General features: G+C 44.6%; 1 protein-coding gene across 1 annotated transcript in view; it reads left to right on the top strand.

Annotated features, from left to right (window-relative positions):
- Positions 1–20,343, top strand: part of LOC120553723 (receptor-type tyrosine-protein phosphatase beta-like) — an 81,291-nt gene that overhangs the window by 44,141 nt on the left and 16,807 nt on the right. The window contains exons 19-27 of the mRNA XM_039792416.1: positions 14–283; positions 2,723–2,938; positions 3,583–3,699; positions 6,010–6,110; positions 7,013–7,178; positions 8,106–8,387; positions 14,181–14,283; positions 16,472–16,634; positions 18,326–18,462. Of these exons, the coding sequence (XP_039648350.1) occupies positions 14–283; positions 2,723–2,938; positions 3,583–3,699; positions 6,010–6,110; positions 7,013–7,178; positions 8,106–8,387; positions 14,181–14,283; positions 16,472–16,634; positions 18,326–18,462 (1,555 nt within the window). The remainder of the gene's footprint in view (positions 1–13; positions 284–2,722; positions 2,939–3,582; positions 3,700–6,009; positions 6,111–7,012; positions 7,179–8,105; positions 8,388–14,180; positions 14,284–16,471; positions 16,635–18,325; positions 18,463–20,343) is intronic.

The following is a 20,343-nucleotide window of genomic DNA, read 5'->3' as shown; positions in this document are numbered from 1 at the left end:
TATTGTGTCGCAGCTCCGGCCAGAGTCACGGCGCTGCAGGCTGATAACGACCACACCACGCACAGCCTGACCATCAGCTGGGAGAGGCCGGTGGGCGTGTACGACGGCTACAGCCTGCAGTTATTGGACAAGGCCGGCGTCGTTCTGGCCAATCGGTCGGTCCCTGTGGGGAGTCGGAGCGAGCGTCTGGAGGGTCTGACGTCGGGGAGGTGGTACAGAGTGAAGGTGGCAACGCTCAGCGGCGGCGTCCCGTCGCCGGACGCCACAGCAGAGGGACAAACTCGTAAGTCACTACGTTACAATACAGTACGCGCTTTAGTCGGGTACTTGAAGGGATACTGCTACTGCGTTTAGCCGAGAAAATGTGGCGACTGCAGTTAAAGTGATGGTTCGGAGTAATTTCACCCTAGGGTCCTTTGCACCATGACCTTGAGCCAAACACCCCCCCAGAAGCTTTTTTCACCTGGGTCTAACATTGGGAGAGTTAGCTAGAGTAGCGTTAGCCGCTGAATAGCTTAGCGCAGAGGCTAATGGACCCACGTTTGTATCTCGTAAATTACCCCACTAATAATGTACGAAATGATACCAAACGTCTACAGTAGTACAAATAGGTTATGCTCTCATAAAACGAGGGATTGTAAAGTTTGTAAGTACACCAGAAGTTTATGTAAATAACACTTGCCTGCTTGCTTCTGCTCTCTGCTGTTGTTGTTGCTGCTGTGAGACGAGTGCTTAGGGACATCTACAAATTACAACACCGAAAAGAGATGCAACAAAAATATTTATTAATTACATTTTTTTTTTTAAAGTAAGTGCTGTAGTATAACTAGCAGGAGACAAGTAGTAATTGAGGTAAGTTTGGAGACATTACCTTATTTAAGCATTGAATTAATAAATATTTTTGTAGCATCTCTTTTCGGTGTAGTAATTTGTAGACGGTCCCTAAGCACTCGTCTAACTGCAGGTAGCAGCAGCAGCAACAGAGAGCAGAAGAGAGCAGGCAAGTGTTCATAAACTTCTGGTGTACTTACAAACTTTCCAATCCATCGTTTTATGAGAGCATAACCTATTTGTACTACTGTAGACGTTTGGTATCGTTTCGGGCATTATTAGTGGGGTAACTTACAAGATACAAACGTGGGTCCATTAGTCCCTGCTAACGCTACTCTAGCTAACTCTCCCAATGTCAGACCCAGGTGAAAAAAGCTTCTGGGGGGGTGTTTGGCTCGAGGTCATGGTGCAAAGGACCCTAGGTTGAATTACTCTGAACCATCACTTTAAGTATAATAATGTATACTTTATTAATCCCGTAAGGGGAAATGACAATGTTTTCACTCTGTTGTTATTACACACATTACACACAGGCCTGAATTACACACACATGCTCAGTACCTACACATGCACTAATGGAGAGATGCCAGAGGGAGGGAGCTGCCCATGGAAAGGCGCCCCGAGCAGTTGGGGGTTTGGTGCCTTGCTCAAGAGCACCTTGGCAGTGCCCAGGAGGTGAACTGGCACCTCTCCAGCTACCAGTCCACCACCATACTTTGGTCCGTATGGGGACTTGAACCCTTCGGTTCCCAACCCAACTCCTTACTAACTGAGCTATTGCCACCCCAAATTTAGGCACCAAATTGACTAGTTTAATTTAGGAAAGAGATTTACTTTGAATTAAACCACTCCCAAGGAAAACATTTCCTGTGTGAAAGTATTAAAAATATATTAGGTTATATTCGATTTTGCGTAACTTCCGGCCGTAGCTGTATTACTTCTAGCCATATAATCTATCATGATATCTACAAAACTTAAAGTGCTCATATTATGCTTTTTGGCTTTCCCCCTTTCCTTTATTGTGTTATGTATCTTTTTTGTGCACGTTATAGGTTTACAAAGTGAAAAAGCCCAAAGTCCCCCCCAAAGGGACCTAGCTACTGTCAAGACATGACCTCATACTCTGCTTCTGACTGGCTAGTAGTCCTTACCTAGCTACTGTCAGGGCACGCCCTCATACTCTGCTTCTGACTGGCTAGTAGTCCTTACCTAGCTACTGTCAAGGCACGACCTCATACTCTGCTTCTGACTGGTTAGTAGTCCTTACCTAGGTACTGTCAGGGTCCCTCATACTCTGCTTCTGACTGGCTAGTAGTCCTTACTTAGGTACTGTCAGGGCACGCCCTCATACTCTGCTTCTGACTGGCTAGTAGTCCTTACCTAGGTACTGTCAGGACACACTCTCATACTCTGCTTCTGACTGGCTAGTAGTCCTTACCTAGGTACTGTCAGGGCACGCCCTCATACTCTGCTTCTGACTGGCTAGTAGTCCTTACCTAGGTACTGTCAGGGCACGCCCTCATACTCTGCTTCTGACTGGCTAGTAGTCCTTACCTAGCTACTGAGCATGTGTGACTCCCAACAGAGATGTAACAGTAAGTGAGAGGTCTCACTCTGTAGCTAAAACAGAGAGCTCAACGCACAGGGTGAAAAGAGGAGCTGCAGCAATGTGCAGTACAACAAAAATATGGTGTCTTTTGAAAATTAATCCATGTAAACCTATTCTGGTACAACCTCTAAATACAATTATGAACCTGAAAATGAGCAGAATATGAGCACTTTAAGCACAAGTGGTGAGTTTCTGAGCCTCGAGTATTGACGAGTTATTGAACAGTTTACACGTTCTCTTCTGTCTCCTGAACTCTTGGCGTCCTCTCCGTCTGTGTTTCAGGTCCGGCTGCGGTCGGTAATCTAACCGTCACTTCGGCCAACTCCTCCTCTCTCTCCTTCTCCTGGCGTCCCTCGGACGGCTACGTCGAAACCTACAACCTGTCCCTCTACAGCGTCACCGAGGCAACAGCCAATCACAGGCAGGACGCCGCCGCGGGCGGGAAAGAGCATCACCAGGTGGGACGCCTCCTCAAATATAGAGGAGAAAATATTACACGTCAATATTTGACATAGTTTCATATCAAGACCATAGACAATAGAATAATGGGCGTAGCATCAGTGACGTCACCTGTTGGTTTGTGGCCATTTAGAAGTCTTAAGTTTTGCAACTTTACTTTTCATACTGTATATATATATATATATATATATATATAATTTAATTACATAATTTTGTTCAGTATATACTGTTGTTTGCTGTTTGTTACTGTGTTTGCTGCAGTATATACAGTATATATAATATGCGTGATGTTCTGTGTGTGTGCTGCAGTATATACAGTATATATAATATGCATTATGTTCTGTGTGTGCTGCAGTATATACAGTATATATAATATGCATGATGTTCTGTGTGTGTGCTGCAGTATATACAGTATATATAATATGCATGATGTTCTGTGTGTGTGCTGCAGTATATACAGTATATATAATATGCATGATGTTCTGTGTGTGTGCTGCAGTATATACAGTATATATAATATGCATGATGTTCTGTGTGTGTGTGCTGTATACAGTATATATAATATGCATGATGTCTGTGTGTGTGCTGCAGTATATACAGTATATATAATATGCATGATGTTCTGTGTGTGTGCTGCAGTATATACAGTATATGATAATAGATGTTCAGTTCTGTACGTGTAGCATATACAGATATATTTTTTTTTCGGCCGACCTGCGCAGCAGGAAGTCTGTACCGACTGCAGGTGGTGAGCTGGAGCAGAGGCATGAGCAGCGACTCCTCGGTGCTCGCCAGAACCGGTCAGTACACACACTAGTATCATGTCATGATTATTATTATTATTAGTATGTTTGATATATAAAGTACTAGGGGTATTACGATTTAGATTTGTTTAAGCTCAAACATGATCTAAATGAGCTTTCGCATATGACCTAAATCTAAAGCAGGATCGGCTGGGTTCCCCCAGTATTTTTGTCCTCTCTCCACCCCCGCCTACTTGCATACATCCGAAGAATAAAACAGCGACAGACACAGCATAGCTCAGCGGCTGGTCGCATGCAGCTAAAGACACAGGCTAACGTTAGCTTAGCGGTAGCCAGACTGCCGGAGTCGGAGATGACGGAGAAACAACAGAACTGGAAAATCCTCCTAAAGTCACCGGTGTGGCTACATTTTGCCTTCCCCCGACGGGACTCCATGGTGCATTCATGCGCACCTTGTTGACGGATGGTGCATTCCAGTGTTTTCTTTAGGTTTTTTTTTTAGCAGTGGGGGCTTCGCTGGAACACAAACTAATATATTTATTCACCTCTATTCACACACACAGTGAGGCATATTTTCATTTGTGATTGAACTGTATTTTTTGAGTTACTATATAGGTACATATAGTACATATATATATATAGTATACAACTTTGATCTTGACATTCTGTAGCAAATACCAATAAACCCACTATTAATTACATTATCTTAATGCATAACTACTTCAGCATGTAAATAATGCACCTCAAATACAACTCAAATCCTTTTTCTGCCGAGTGACCGCGCTATTCTCCGACATGCACTCTAAAAATGCAGCCCCTATTTCTGATACCGTGGGGGGCAGAAATGTTGCCGTGAGGAGCCGCCACGGTCAAATCACCATAAAGCAAACACTGTCATTCAGTTGCACCCCATAAACTCTGAGAAACTCAAACAGCAAAGTACCCTTCTGCCATCTCGTGGCTCTTATTGTGCCTTTCTGGTCCCTGTTGGGCATTTTTGAGAATTGTGACACCCCTAACAAGTACTGATGGTTACATGACCTTTTGGATTCTGTCTTTTCTTGTTACTTTGTTCCACATTCACACCTTTGTTTTTTTCTCTCCATCTTTTATTGTTTTTCTTCACCCTCTTTGTTCATCTGTTATCATTTTCTTTTCTTCTTCTTTGTCTACTCTTCAATTCCTGTCGGTTTTGTTTTCTTCTGCATTTTAATTTTGTTTGTTTTCCTCTTGTGTTTTTTTTACCATCTTGTGCGTCATCTTCATAATTCTCTTGTTTTTTATTATTCTTAATGGTCCTTGTTGTTACCTTCAATTATATATTTTATCGTCTGTTGCGGCTGTAAGCAGTCTGACAAAGTGCTGCCGCGAGGGGCCGAACCCTGAGAGACGCATCAACACACCGTGACGAGCTCCAGATTGGATTGCAATGATTTCCTCCTCCGCACGTAAAGTACAACTAGCGCTGAAGTTACCAAAGTTAAAGTTACTTAAATAAGTAATTAAGTAAATAAGTGCGTTAGTGTGGCAGTCAACAGAAAGTATTCGCTCCCAGGCTCACCCCCCTCTCTGTCAAAGCCCCAAAAACCCAACAGGTGAAGCAAACATATATGTTATCACTTCCACTCAAACTGCGATGAAAATGCCCACCACCTACAGCATCAGTGCACAATATAATAATCAATAAATGAGACCATAAACAGCGTACAACATGTGGCTCCTACATCGTCTTTTTATCGTCTATTTGTTTCAATATGTTGCATTGTTTTCATTCTGAAGCGCTGTGAGCTGCATCTCTTGTATGGAAAGGGCTCTATAAATACGTTTTTCTTATTATTATTCAGTCGCTCCAGAAAAAAGCGATTATGCGATCGCATAATTCAACGCATAATCAGCCAAAGTCCGCATATTTATTTACTTTCGCCGCATAAATTGCTGATTTCCACGCAAAATATGCGGTGCTTGCATGATTTCATAATCCCCGCATTTTCGTTGCAAAAAAGTCACATAATATATCTTAGCAGAAAGTTGAAAAATGTTGCGTTTACTTCACATAAGAGCAACCATTTTCCCCTGTTGCCATGGGAACGTTATGAAGTAACGTATTTACGCTACATGAACATCATCGAAAAGCAGGATGTTTGGGGGGAATCACTTGTTTTTCTCTTTTTCATCAAGTATTTGCAAGTCCCCGCAATTTCATCGCATAAAATTGCATAAATATCATAGAGCATATTCCATCGCATTTTTTTAAGAAAACGTGCTGCATAATCAAGGATTTTTGCCCGCGACAATCACAAAAAAACGGACTGATTATTTGTCTTTTCTGTCTTTTCTGCTCTGCAGTCCCGTCTTCAGTTTCGTCTCTGCAGGTTGAGAGTTCAGGACGGACGGACAGACTGACGGTCAGCTGGCAGCACGGAGACGGAAGCTGGAGCAGCTATCAGGTTCACTTATTTCACTTATTTTATTTTAATTAAGCAGATGGAATCTCAGTGAGATACACATTTCTTTTCAAGAGACACCTGGCAAAGACAGGCACCTTAGAGCCACTTACTGGGGCTCATGGTGGACCATGGGGGTGATGGAGAACATTAACCCAGACATAGAGCCACTCACTGGGGCCTGGAGGTGAGGCCGAGGGCCCTGGAGGTCAACACCCAGCCATAGAGGCACTAACTTGGGCTTCCAAGGCAGCACGATGGGCCTGGAGCCTGTTTAACACATCGTTACAGAGTAATGAAAATATGCTAGTTTGTGTAATTCAAGGTACTTGTACTTGAATATTTCCATGTTCTGCTGCTTTCTACTTGTACTCCTCTACATCTCAGAGGTAAATATTGTACTTTTTACTCCACTACATTTGTCTGACAGCTTTATAGTTATTTTTCAGATCCCATTTTTTCCTCACCTTCCTGTCCAGTGAAAACCAGGTATCTCCAGATGTGCTGATGTTGAATGTTTGTGATAATCTGATGGATGACGTGTTCCTTTAAGTGTGGAGAAAATTCACCTCCTTCTTACGCTACATGAAGTCTTCAAAAAGCCTCTTGGATCAGCTGGAAAATGCGTCGTCACAAAGCTGAAAACAGCGCTGTTTTTCTGACACCCTGAAAAGTTTTCAATCTTTTTAGAGATACGTGGTTCTCACAGGACAGCGACGCTACAAACATATGATGGTCTTGTAGAATATGATGCATTGCTGTAGATTTAACTACCCAACAGTACATATTGAGCACAACCTTTGACATCTACAGCAGTAAAATGCAACATACACATATTATGAATATGAATCCAGAAACATCAGATAGAATAGTTTATGAATATTGTGTACTTTGTGTGTTTTCAGGTGGTATTGTACGACGTTTCTGGCGCCACTCTGGGAGCCCAGACGCTCGGGGCACAGCACAAGAGTCACACGTTCTCTGGGCTGATTCCTGGTAGGCTGTATCGCGCTGAGGTCATCACACACAGCGGGGAACTGACCAATAACATCTCAGCCTTCGGACGCACCAGTACGTCAAATAAAAACTAGAGCTGTCAATCCATTACAATAGTTAATCACACATGTTGTGTCTGTTCTTAAAGTACAGTGCTCAGCATAATTGAATACACCCATGCTAAAGTTGTCTAAAAAGAGGAATTAAAAAAAAAATCACCTTTTGGAAATTGATCTTAATGCCTTAATAAATAAAAATGAGGAAAAATCCAACCTTTAAGGACACCAATTTTCTTTGTGAATGAATAATGTATCGTGACTAAATAAATAAATGTTCTTCCTTAAAATACAGGAATTAAAATAGCCCCACATCATCACATACCCTTCACCATACCTAGAGATTGGCATGGGGTACTTGAAGTGAATGTGATGATGTTGGGCTGGAGAATGAATGCGAGTGCATGAGCAGTGATTGACCCCCAGTTAGACCCCCCTCCCGGGCCCTGATTGGTGCATCTGAATCTGAATTATTTTTAAATGACCTGCTTCATGTAGTTCTACTGGAACATAGGGTCAGTTTTCAGTTTTCCTGACCAGCCAGACCCACATCCAGATGTTGAGGTCTGGGAACTCCCCATTGGCTGGGCTCAATCCGAGGGGGCGGGACAAACGGTTGTCTTTCAAATAACCCTCTGCACGCAATAGGATAGCGCTCCAACCAATCAGAGCAATGCTGGCTGATAGATTGAACTTTAAACTCCGAACACATCTTGGCTTTTTTAAGAATGACTCCAGTGCCGTTCTTTGTTTTTTTTTTCTTTAGTTTACCGAAGTCTTACGTTATATAATTAAGTTTAAAATTGTAAATAAATGTCTGAAATGATATTTTGTAATATTGCATTTTGAGCAGGAGTTTTGTCAAACATTGTTTGGACGATGCCGGTGCGTCTTGTGTCCTCAGAGTATTAATACCGACTGTTAATATTGGGTTCCTCTCTTTCAGCTCCAGAGCCGCCCACCCACCTGTCCGTCAAACAAGGCCCGACCAATGACACGATAGAGCTGTCGTGGTCCGGTCCCGCCTCCGGCGACTACGACAGCTTCGGCCTGCAGTGGACGCCTCCCGACAGGCTGTCGGTCACGCAGACTCACCTGACCGGCCGCGTCCTGGGCGGGATGTTTCCGGGGCGACTGTACAACTTCACCGTGGCGACCCTAAGCGGGGGCGGAGCCCCGGACAGGCCCGCGGTCAGGAGCCAGCCAATCCAGAGGAACGTTAGGACAAGTACGTGGAAAAAAAAAACAACATTTGGTGTATTAAAGGTGCTCTAAGTGATGTGACGCGTTTTTTTAGGCTACAACATTTTTTTGTAACATACAGCAAACATCTCCTCACTATCTACTGCCTGTCCCCTGAACACACTGTAAAAAACATCTCCTCACTATCTGCTAGCTGCCTGTCCTCTGAACACACTGTAAAAAACATCTCCTCACTATCTGCTAGCTGCCTGTCCCCTGAACACACCGTAAAAAACATCTCCTCACTATCTGCTAGCTGCCTGTCCTCTGAACACACTGTAAAAAACATCTCCTCACTATCTGCTAGCTGCCTGTCCTCTGAACACACTGTAAAAAACATCTCCTCACTATCTGCTAGCTGCCTGTCCCCTGAACACACCGTAAAAAACATCTCCTCACTATCTGCTAGCTGCCTGTCCTCTGAACACACTGTAAAAAACATCTCCTCACTATCTGCTAGCTGCCTGTCCCCTGAACACACCGTAAAAAACATCTCCTCACTATCTGCTAGCTGCCTGTCCCCTGAACACACTGTAAAAACATCTCACTATCTGCTAGCTGTCTGTCCCCTGAACACACTTTAAAAAACATCTCCGCACTATCTACTAGCTGTCTGTCCCTTGAACACACTGTAAAAACATCTCACTATCTGCTAGCGTCTGTCCCCTGAACACACTGTAAAAAACATCTCACTATCTGCTAGCTGGCTGTCCCCTGAACACACTGTAAAAAACATCTCCTCACTATCTGCTAGCTGCCTGTCCCCTGAACACACCGTAAAAAACATCTCCTCACTATCTGCTAGCTGCCTGTCCCCTGAACACACTGTAAAAACATCTCACTATCTGCTAGCTGTCTGTCCCCTGAACACACTTTAAAAAACATCTCCGCACTATCTACTAGCTGTCTGTCCCTTGAACACACTGTAAAAAACATCTCACTATCTGCTAGCTGTCTGTCCCCTGAACACACTGTAAAAAACATCTCACTATCTGCTAGCTGTCTGTCCCCTGAACACACTGTAAAAAACATCTCCTCACTATCTGCTAGCTGTCTGTCTCCTGAACACACTGTAAAAAACATCTCACTATCTGCTAGCTGTCTGTCCCCTGAACACACTGTAAAAAACATCTCCTCACTATCTGCTAGCTGTCTGTCTCCTGAACACACTGTAAAAAACATCTCACTATCTGCTAGCTGCCTGTCCCCTGAACACACCGTAAAAAACATTACGGATTTGATCGAAAATGAAGCAAATTACAATATTTCAAACAAATCTTACTTAAGTAAAAGTAAAATTAAAGATTTTAAAAACTACTTTAAAAAGTAAAAACACGCAGAAAAAATAAAAACCCTACTCTATTACAGTGATGTGAGTCATTTTAATTTCTTACTTTCCACCTCTGCCAAAACATAAACTGTCGACAGAAAGCTGGAAGAACACTATTGTCTAGCATTAAGATTTTGGGCCCTATTTTAATGATCCAAGCACACGGTGTGGAGCGCCTGGTGCAGGTGTGTTTAGGACGTGTCCAAATCCACTTCTGCTAGTCTGACGGCAGTAAAAAGGGTCTGTGCGCCGGGCGCCTGGTTCTAAAGGGTTGTCCTTAGTGTCTTCATTAATCAGAGGTGTGTTTTGGGCGTAACATGCAATCAACCAATCAGAGATCAGCTCCCATTCCCTTTAAAAGCCAGGCGCGTTTGGACCTTGGAGCATTGCTGTTATGATGGAGGATTTGCACCCTAATATTTTTATTAGTAATCTTCTGCGTGTGTGTGAACAATGAAATTCTGCGTTATTGACTTTAGACCAGGTTTTTGTTGGTCAATGGCGCCATCACATCCCGCTGCCTCAAGATAGCAATACTCCCAGAATGCACCTGAACACACCTCCCTGTAAGACCAGCGCGCCCAGAATGCACCTGAACACACCTCCCTGTAAGACCAGCACGCCCCTGAATGCACCTGAACACACCTCCCTGTAAGACCAGCACGCCCCAGAATGCACCTGAACACACCTCCCTGCAAGACCAGCACGCCCAGAATGCACCTGAACACACCTCCCTGTAAGACCAGCACGCCCAGAATGCACCTGAACACACCTCCCTGTAAGACCAGCACGCCCAGAATGCACCTGAACACACCTCCCTGTAAGACCAGCACGCCCCAGAATGCACCTGAACACACCTCCTTGTAAGACCAGCACGCCCAGAATGCACCTGAACACACCTCCCTGTAAGACCAGCACGCCCCAGAATGCACCTGAACACACCTCCTTGTAAGACCAGCACGCCCAGAATGCACCTGAACACACCTCCCTGTAAGACCAGCACGCCCCAGAATGCACCTGAACACACCTCCCTGTAAGACCAGCACGCCCCAGAATGCACCTGAACACACCTCCCTGTCAGACCAGCACGCGCCCAGAATGCACCTGAACACACCTCCCTGTAAGACCAGCACGCCCAGAATGCACCTGAACACACCTCCCTGTAAGACCAGCACGCCCCAGAATGCACCTGAACACACCTCCTGTGTAGACCAGCACGCCCAGAATGCACCTGAACACACCTCCCCTGTAAGACCAGCACGCCCAGAATGCACCTGAACACACCTCCCTGTAAGACCAGCACGCCCCAGAATGCACCTGAACACACCTCCTTGTAAGACCAGCACGCCCAGAATGCACCTGAACACACCTCCCTGTCAGACCAGCACGCGCCCAGAATGCACCTGAACACACCTCCCTGCAAGACCAGCGCACCCAGAATGCAAGACAGGGTCCTGTATCTTCACAAAGCATTTTATAAATCCGACTGGTCGTTGTTTGTGCCTCTCTCCACCAGATGGAGACGTAACAGAGAGTCTGGATCTCTGCTGGCCGTCTGTCTGAATCCATTTTTAATCACATTCTGGTTCTTGGCCGCAGGGATCGAAACTGATCGGCAGGAGGAATTCAAAATTACACATTATAAATATGTATAAAGTGACCTAGTTTCTCATTTCCTCCGGCTGAGGTCAGCCAAACATCTGATGCAGTATTTAATGGATACAGGCCGGTAAAGGAGAAACAGAAAGCTTTACTTTGGTGACTTTTACCCATGCAACTTGAGTTTGTGTGCAGGAAATATAACCACAATTTTAAGGAGTCTTAAAGTGCCCATATTATGAAAAAAAATCACCTTTTCTGGTGATTTGGGGTGTTATTTTGTGTCTCTGGTGTCTCTTGTATGCACACGCATACAAACTTTGAAATAAACCCATCCATGGTGTTCTGAGTGAGATCTGGTGTCTGAATGTGTCCTGCCTTCAGTCTCCGGGTGAGCTGGTCAACATCTGCACGGCTTTCTACGTCACTAGCCGAAACGAGCTGGCTAACTGCAACCGTTAGCATGCTAGCGCTAGCATGCTAGCTCGTTCTCAATAGCAAAGCACCGCTACAACACACACACGTTCACCATAATCTCCAAAAGAACTACTTCCTCTCTTCTTGTCTCCTCTCCTCTCTCCTCTCTTCTTGTCTCCTCTTCTCTCTCCTCTCCTCTTGTCTCCTCTTCTCTTGTCTCCTCTCCTCTCTCCTCTCTTCTTGTCTCCTCTTCTCTCTCCTCTCCTCTTGTCTCCTCTTCTCTTGTCTCCTCTCCTCTCTTCTTGTCTCCTCTCCTCTTGTCTCCTTTCCTCTTCTCTTGTCTCCTCTTCTCTTGTCTCCTCTTCTCTTGTCTCCTCTCCTCTCTCCTCTCTTCTTTATCCTCTCCTCTTGTCTCCTCTTCTCTTGTCTCCTCTCCTCTCTCCTCTCTTCTTGTCTCCTCTCCTCTTGTCTCCTCTTCTCTTGTCTCCTCTCCTCTCTCCTCTTCTCTTGTCTCCCCTTCTCTCTCCTCTCTTCTTGTCTCCTCTCCTCTTCTCCTCTTCTCTTGTCTCCTCTCCTCTCTCCTCTCTTCTTGTATCCCTCTCCTCTTGTCTCCTCTCCTCTTGTCTCCTCTCCTCTCTCCTCTCTTCTTGTCTCCTCTCCTCTTGTCTCCTTTCCTCTCTTCTTGTCTCCTCTTCTCTCTCCTCTTCTCTTGTCTCCCCTTCTCTCTCCTCTCTTCTTGTCTCCTTTCCTCTCTTCTTGTCTCCTCTCCTCTCTCCTCTCTTCTCCTCTTGTCTCCTCTTCTCTTGTCTCCTCTCCTCTCTATATTTTCTCTTCTCCTCTCTCCTCTCTTTTTGTATCCACTCCTCTTGTCTCCTCTCCTCTTGGGATGTTTTTGTATAAATTAATATGAATTTATGAGGTTTTATCGTCAGTTTGCTATGAGCCAGGAGAAGACATGTCCTCCTTCTCCTTCTTTCTGTCCTCTCTCTCACTTCTACCTTCTCCTCAGAACAGATGAACACAGCGTTACCTTTAACATCGCAGACTCATCACTCAGCAGTGTGTGTGTGTGTGTGTGTGTGTGTGTGTGTGTGTGTGTGTGACCTTCAACACAAACTGTGACTCAGCAAAAAGAAAAAAGGAAACCTACCCTCCTTTTGTCATCTATCTCCCCTCTTCTCTCTTTGTTTCCTCTCCTCTTGCCTTCTTTCTTCTTGTCTCCTCTTTTCTCTCCTCTCCTCTTGTCTCCTCTTCTCTCTCCTCTCCTCTTTTCTCCTCTTCTCTTGTCTCCTCTTCTCTTGTCTCCTCTCCTCTCCTCTTGTCTCCTCTTCTTTGTCTCCTCTTCCTCTCATCGTCTTCCGTTCCTCCCTCTTGTCTCTTTCTCCTCTCTTCTTGTCTCCTCTTCTCCTCTTCTCTTTTTCTTGCTCCTTCCTCTTCTTGTCTCTTCTCTTGTCCTCTCCTCTCTGTCCTCCTTTCTTCTGTCCTCTCTTCTGTCCTCTCCTTCCTCCCTCTCTTCTGTCCTTCCTCCTCTTCCTCTTGTCCTCTTCCATCTCCCTCTCCTCTCTCCTCTTGTCTCCTCTTCTCTTGTCTCCTCTCCTCTCTTCTTGTCTCCTCTCTCCTTTCTTCTTGTCTCCTCTCCTCTCTCATCTCTTCTTGTGTCCTCTCCTCTTGTCTACTTTCCTCCCTCCTCTCTTCTTGTCTCCTCTTGTCTCCTCTTCTCTTGTCTCCTCTTCTCTCTCCTCTCTTCTTGTCTCCTCTCCTCTCTCCTCTTCTTGTCTCCTCTCCTCTCTCCTCTCTTCGTCCTCTTGTCCTCCTCTTCTCTCTCCTTTGTCTCCCTCCCTTCCTCCTCTTCTTGTCCTTTTTATTCTTTTCCTCTTCCTCTCTTCTTCTCTTTATTTCTTATTCCTTTTATTTTCTCCATTAAGATCCACTATTTTCATTCCTTCCTTCTTCTTCTTCCTGTCCTCCATCCTCTCCCTCCTCCCTCCGGTCTCCTTTCCTCCCCCATTTCCTCCTCCCCTCCTTGTTCCTCCCACTAGTCTCCTCCCTCCTTGTCCTCCTCCCTCCCCTTTTTGACTCCTCCACCTGTTCTCCTGTACTCTCCTTGTCTCCTCTCCTCCCCCTTTGACTCCTCCCCCCTTGTCTCCTCTCCTCTCTCCTTGACTCCTCCCACCTGTTCTCCTCTCCTCCCCCTTTGACTCTTCCCACCTGGTTTCCTCTTCTCCTCCTCTCCCTCTCCTTGTCCTTCCTTTGGCTCCCCCCCTCCTTGTCTCCCTCCCTTTGCCTCCCTCCACTGTCCTCTCTCTCCTCCTGTTTCCTCCACCTTTCCTCCCTCCCCTCCCTCCTTGGCTCCCTCCACTCCTCCTTTCCCTCCCCCTTTGACTCCTCCCTCCTTGACTCCTCCCCTCTCTCCTTGACTCCTCTCTCCTTCAGGTCCCTCTCCTCTGAAGTCCATCCACTGCTTCCCTCTCTCCTCCTCCTCCCTCTCCTGCTCCTGGTCGCTATCCTCTGCGCCGACAGGCTCCCTCTGGGATCGGTGTCATTAAATACTGACGACAGGGGCTGACTTCTCGACTTAAGATCTGGCGGTGATCACGTAGCGGCTGGACCATGGTGCAAGGTGCTGGGTGTGGATAGAGTCAATGGATCAGCCGGGACCAGACGGGGATCCCCGGTGACGCACCTGGCTCGGATTACCGTTGGGCCGTTAAGTGCACGCACGCTATGCACGCACGCACGCACACACGCACACGCACACACCGCGAGAGGACACACACGCACACGCACGTATACGCACACGCACACACACACCTGCAGGGAAGGACACCCGCACACACATATACACGCACACACACGCAGAGGAGACCGCACGCACCTGAACACACGTATCTCCTGTCCACCCTGTCCCTGTCCACTAAGACCATCTGTTCCTGTCCTGGACCATTGCCACCACCACCTGCCTGCCTGCCACCTAAGACAATGCCACCACCACCACCTGCCGAGATGGTCTCCATACTTCCTCCACACACACGCACGGCGCACACACACACACATACACACACACAAAGGCACACACACACACACATACACACACGCACAAAGGCACACACACACACAGACACACACACACACTCGAAGGCACACACGCACACACACACACACACACACACACACACCCTCCCTCCCCCTCCAGTGTGATGTGTAAATAAAGCTGAGTGTAAATAGGACTGGTCCCCTGAGACCAGAGGGAACCATTCACTTTGTTCATTCATTCGTCATGTAGTTTGTTTGAAGAAGTATCTCAGATGTTCTACTTCAGTGAAAGTAGTAATATATACCTCAGTGTAGAAATACTCTAACCTGACTCCACCAGATGGATCGCTTCCCATTAGCTCGGCACATCCATCTGGGAAAATTTCAGTTGGAGAACTTTTGGGAAGGGGGGCGAAAATCCTGGTTAGCTGATTGGATAAACCATCTGTCTATCTACCACCTATAGTTGGTGATAGACAGGGCCAAATCAACCAATCAGTTCAGCGAAGCGTATGAAAATACAACCACGAGCCACGCTACCCCTGCTGCTGCTGCTGCAGGCAAAGCATAGCTCGTTAGCTCAGCAAGCTAGCAGCATGTCGGTAAAGGAGATTTGCCATTTGTGTAACGAGAATTTAGGAATAAAAGGCCCTTCCTTCCTGGTCCATAATCCAAAAGAAGGATCCAAGAGAAGAAAGCATTAGCGAGCAGCTAACAGAATTAGTGCTACCGCTGTCTGAAAATACTGGTTAGCTGATTGGATAAACCATCTGTCTATCACCAAAACCAACGCTGATTGGTCGGTCGTTTGGTGAACGGCTCCAAATTTTCTCTATGTCAAGATGCCAGACTGATCTATATTGTATTGTTCTAGTGTCTTCTCTCCTCTTGTTAAATATGAATATTGTTCTAGTGTCTTCTCTCCTCTTGTTAAATATGAATATTGTTCTAGTGTCTTCTCTCCTCTTGTTAAATATTTTAGTTTAACATGAAACAGCCCGAAATCACCATCACCAAACTCAGACTCCATGTAAATAATCAGGACTTTTATCGTAAATGAAAACACACTTCAGTCAAAGTGGACAGAAACTAAATAAAACTATCAAAAGCCGTCACCGGTTCATCTTTCCACTGTTGCAACAATCACCATTCTGGTTTGGTTGAAATAAACCATAATTCACCCATTTACATGTGTGTGGAGATATGCTGGCTCACTTACAGCTAAAAGTCCTGATTATTTACGTAGATCTAGTGAATCACTAGCTCTATACAGCTAAAGTCCTGATTATTTACATGGGTCTGGTGGAGATATGCTGGCTCTATACACGCTAAAAGTCCTGATTATTTACATGGAGTCTGGTGGAGATATGCTGCTCTATACACGCTAAAAGTCCTGATTATTTACATGGAGTCTGGTGGAAATATGCTGCTCTATACACGCTAAAAGTCCTGATTATTTACATGGAGTCTGGTGGAGTTTTAGTGGATGCAAACTGAAACATCTGTCCTGTAGGGTTACATTGCAGCCCGGTTCGCTGCTGCCGGTGACAACGTTCTCGTCCATTACTGGACCAATTTCAAAGGTTTTTGTTCACATTAGTCACTTGGACACCAATGCATGGGGAAATAGGGTCCAGGTTGATAAAGTACTGAAGTTACCCTTTAATGAAACCAGCTCTGGGCCTTCTTTGACCGTTCACATCTCTTCTGACAGCCAATGAGATGCTGCAGCCGGAGCAGCGCCACCCTCTGCCCTCCTACCGCGACTACATCAGCAACTCCTCCGTGCGAGCCTATCAGAGCGCCTACTTCTCCAGCCGCTGCCCGCAGGATGCCGACACCGCCACTGCTCAGGTGACCACAGACAACGCTGTCACTGCCCGATGTGAGTCGAGTGCAGATGAGAGTTGCGCATGCGTCACTTTGCGACAAGTAGCCTCCGATAAACTGTCTATGGTTTTGAGCTAACGTTAGCAATCAAACAATCATAGATGGCTAAAACTAGTGCCCTATATTTAGTGCACTAGTTTAAACGTTTTTGAAATGACTGTTAGCTAAGATGCTAACGGCGTTTTGAGCTAACGTTAGCAATCAAGTAGCCTACTAGATGCTAACGGCGTTTGGAACTAACGTAAGCAATCAAGTAGCCTACTAGATGCTAACGGCGTTTTGAGCTAACGTTAGCAATCAAGTAGCTTACTAGATGCTAACGGCGTTTTGAGCTAACGTTAGCAATCAAGTAACCTACTAGATGCTAACGGCGTTTTGAGCTAACGTTAGCAATCAAGTAACCTACTAGATGCTAACGACGTTTTGAGTTAACGTTAGCAATCAAGTAGCCTACTAGATGCTAACGACGTTTTGAGTTAACGTTAGCAATCAAGTAGCCTACTAGATACTAACGACGTTTTGAGTTAACGTTAGCAATCAAGTAGCCTACTAGATGCTAACGGCGTTTTGGAGTTAACGTTAGCAATCAAGTAGCCTACTAGATGCTAACGACGTTTTGAGTTAACGTTAATCAAGTAGCCTACTAGATGCTAACGGCGTTTTCAGTTAACGTTAGCAATCAAGTAGCCTACTAGATGCTAACGGCGTTTTAAGCTAACGTTAGCAATCAAGTAGCCTACTAGATGCTAATGGCGTTTTTAGCTAACGTTAGCAATCAAACATTCATAGATAGCTAAAACTAGTGCCCTATATTTAGTGCACTAGTTTAAACGTTTTTGCAATGACTGTTAGCTAAGATGCTAACGGCGTTTTGAGCTAACGTTAGCAATCAAGTAACCTACTAGATGCTAACGACGTTTTGAGTTAACGTTAGCAATCAAGTAGCCTACTAGATGCTAACGGCGTTTTGAGTTAACGTTAGCAATCAAGTAGCCTACTAGATGCTAACGGCGTTTTGAGTTAACGTTAGCAATCAAGTAGCCTACTAGATGCTAACGACGTTTTGAGTTAACGTTAGCAATCAAGTAGCCTACTAGATGCTAACAGCGTTTTGAGCTAACGTTAGCAATCAAGTAGCCTACTAGATGCTAATGGCGTTTTTAGCTAACGTTAGCAATCAAACATTCATAGATAGCTAAAACTAGTGCCCTATATTTAGTGCACTAGTTTAAACGTTTTTGAAATGACTGTTAGCTAAGATGCTAACGACGTTTTGAGTTAACGTTAGCAATCAAGTAGCCTACTAGATGCTAACGGCGTTTTGAGCTAACGTTAGCAATCGAACAATCATAGATAGCTAAAACGTTTTTTGAAATGATTTCCATCTTCTGTTATTGTATGTAAAGAGAAAAGTTTATTATTTTACAGATTTCACAAATTTCAGTAAGACACGTTATGCCGAAAACCGTTTAATTCTGAGCACGCTCGACTCACATCGGCGCTCGACTCACATCGGGCAGTGACAACGCCGCGGCGAACAAAGAACGACCGACTGACAGGAAACAACCGATTAGTCACGAAGGAGAAACAAAAACCAATTATTACAATTAATTAATTGTTTTTTTGTTGTTGTTGTTGGATCAATAATTGATCAGGTTGTGGAGGTGAACCTGGGCGCCGGAGGGGATCGACTGGGCGGGGCATGTGACCGTTACCATGACGATGACCTCTACCTGAGCGACAGCTACGGCGGCTTCTGTGACGGGCCGCTGAAAGCCAAAACCTCCTACAGGTAAAACCTGGAGTTTTTTTTTTTTTTTACAGACGATAAATTAGGATTGCTCGATTATGGAAAAAAAATTAAAATATAATCACGATTATTTTTGGTCAGTATTGAAATCACGATAATTTAACACGATTACTCGTTGACTTCTGGAGAGATGTTGCAGTTATTGAACTTAAAGTGTCCATATTATGAAAACAAATCACTTTTTCTGGTGATTTGGGGTGTTATTTTGTGTCTCTGGTGCTTCCAGACACATACACACTTTGAATAAAATCCATCTATGGTGTTCTGAGTGAGATCTGGTGTCTGAATGTGTCCTGCCTTCAGTCTCCTGGTGAGCTGGTCAACATCTGCACGGCTTTCTACGTCACTAGCCGAAACGAGCTGGCTAACCGCAACCGTTAGCTCGTAGCGTTAACGCTAGCATGCTACCTCGTTCTCAATAGCAAAGCGCTGCTACAACACACACAAGTTCACCATAATCTACCAAAAGAACTACTAACATGTGCTCCCTGGTTTAGAAGAAGTCTCCCAGACAGCCTTTCTTTTACTGTCTATGGAGCTAGCTGACATGATCTACGATCTGAGCTACTGAGCATGTGCGAGTGCAATCAAAGATAGTACAGAAGAAGAAGAAGAAAAGAGGTCTCACTCTGTAGCTAAAACAGAAGCCAGGTGAAAAGAGGATCTGCAGCAGTGAGAGAGAGCTGTGCAGTACAACAAAAATATGGTGTTTTTTGAAAATTAAACCATGTAAACCTATTCTGGTACAACCTTAAAATACAGTTATAAACCTGAAAATGAGCATAAAATGGGCGCTTTAAGAAACTGTGGAAAATGTTACATAAACTGTGGAATTTGCCTAATTACTTTTCCTATTTAAACTTTATTTTTTCATTCAGAACACAAGAGAAAATAAATAAGAGTTTACTTATAACTACTAATTGTTTTTCTCGATTATTGTGTTTTTGTGATCAATGGGAGCCGAAATCATAATCACGATTATATTTTGATTAATTGCACAGCCCCACGATAAATAGACTGCTCTGTGCTGCTGTTTTTTTTTTTTTAGTCTTAACCCTTGTGTTGTCCTAGGGTCAAATCTGACCCGTTTTCCAACTTTTTTTATATCAGTAATATGAGTTTCTTTTAACCAAAATTGCCCCAAAATTACATGGATGCATGTATGTTTGTTTTACTCAATTTGTTTTATGGTTTCATAACAGTCTCCTGACTAAACTTTGACATAAACCAGTCTGTGATGCTCTCAACATCTTCTTATCTTAACTATTAGTCAAAATAATTCACAATGTCTGATTTTCTTTAACTAAATAATGTGGTATAATGTCATTTAAATTAGGTTTGTTGAGTCAAAAGCAAAAAAAAGTGCTCAACGAGTTCAAGGCTGACGGGAAGACAAAACAAGGGTTAACGACAACTCAAAGGCCACAGATCTGTCAGTTAAAATCAACTGATTATTCAACAGTTAGTCGACAAAATCACACGACAAGTAAGAAGGTCTTTAGTTGAGGACGGCCCTGCAAACAGTCGCTGGTTAGTTTAGTAATTGGAAACTACTAATTGATTAATTATCAATCAATTATTCTTTGCATTTACAAATGTAGTTACGGAGTGTTTATTTATATGTGTGTGTGTGTCTGTGTGTCTGTGTGTGTGTGTGTGTGTGTGTGTGTGTGTGTGTGTGCGTGCGAGTGTGCTTGTGTGTTTCTGTGTGTATGTGTGTGCGTGCGTCTGTGGTCTGCGTGTGTGTGTTTCTGTCTGTGTCGTCGTCGATGATATTGTGTGTACGTAATGTGTAGTGTGTGCTGTGTGTGTGTGTGTGTGTCTGTTTATCTGTGTGTGTGTGTGTGTGTGTGTGTGTGTGTC

This window comes from Perca fluviatilis, chromosome 23 (assembly GCF_010015445.1).
Source record: "Perca fluviatilis chromosome 23, GENO_Pfluv_1.0, whole genome shotgun sequence".
Classification (NCBI taxonomy): domain Eukaryota; kingdom Metazoa; phylum Chordata; class Actinopteri; order Perciformes; family Percidae; genus Perca; species Perca fluviatilis.
Note: the sequence above shows the minus strand (reverse complement) of the source record. Positions and strands in the feature narration are given on the sequence as shown.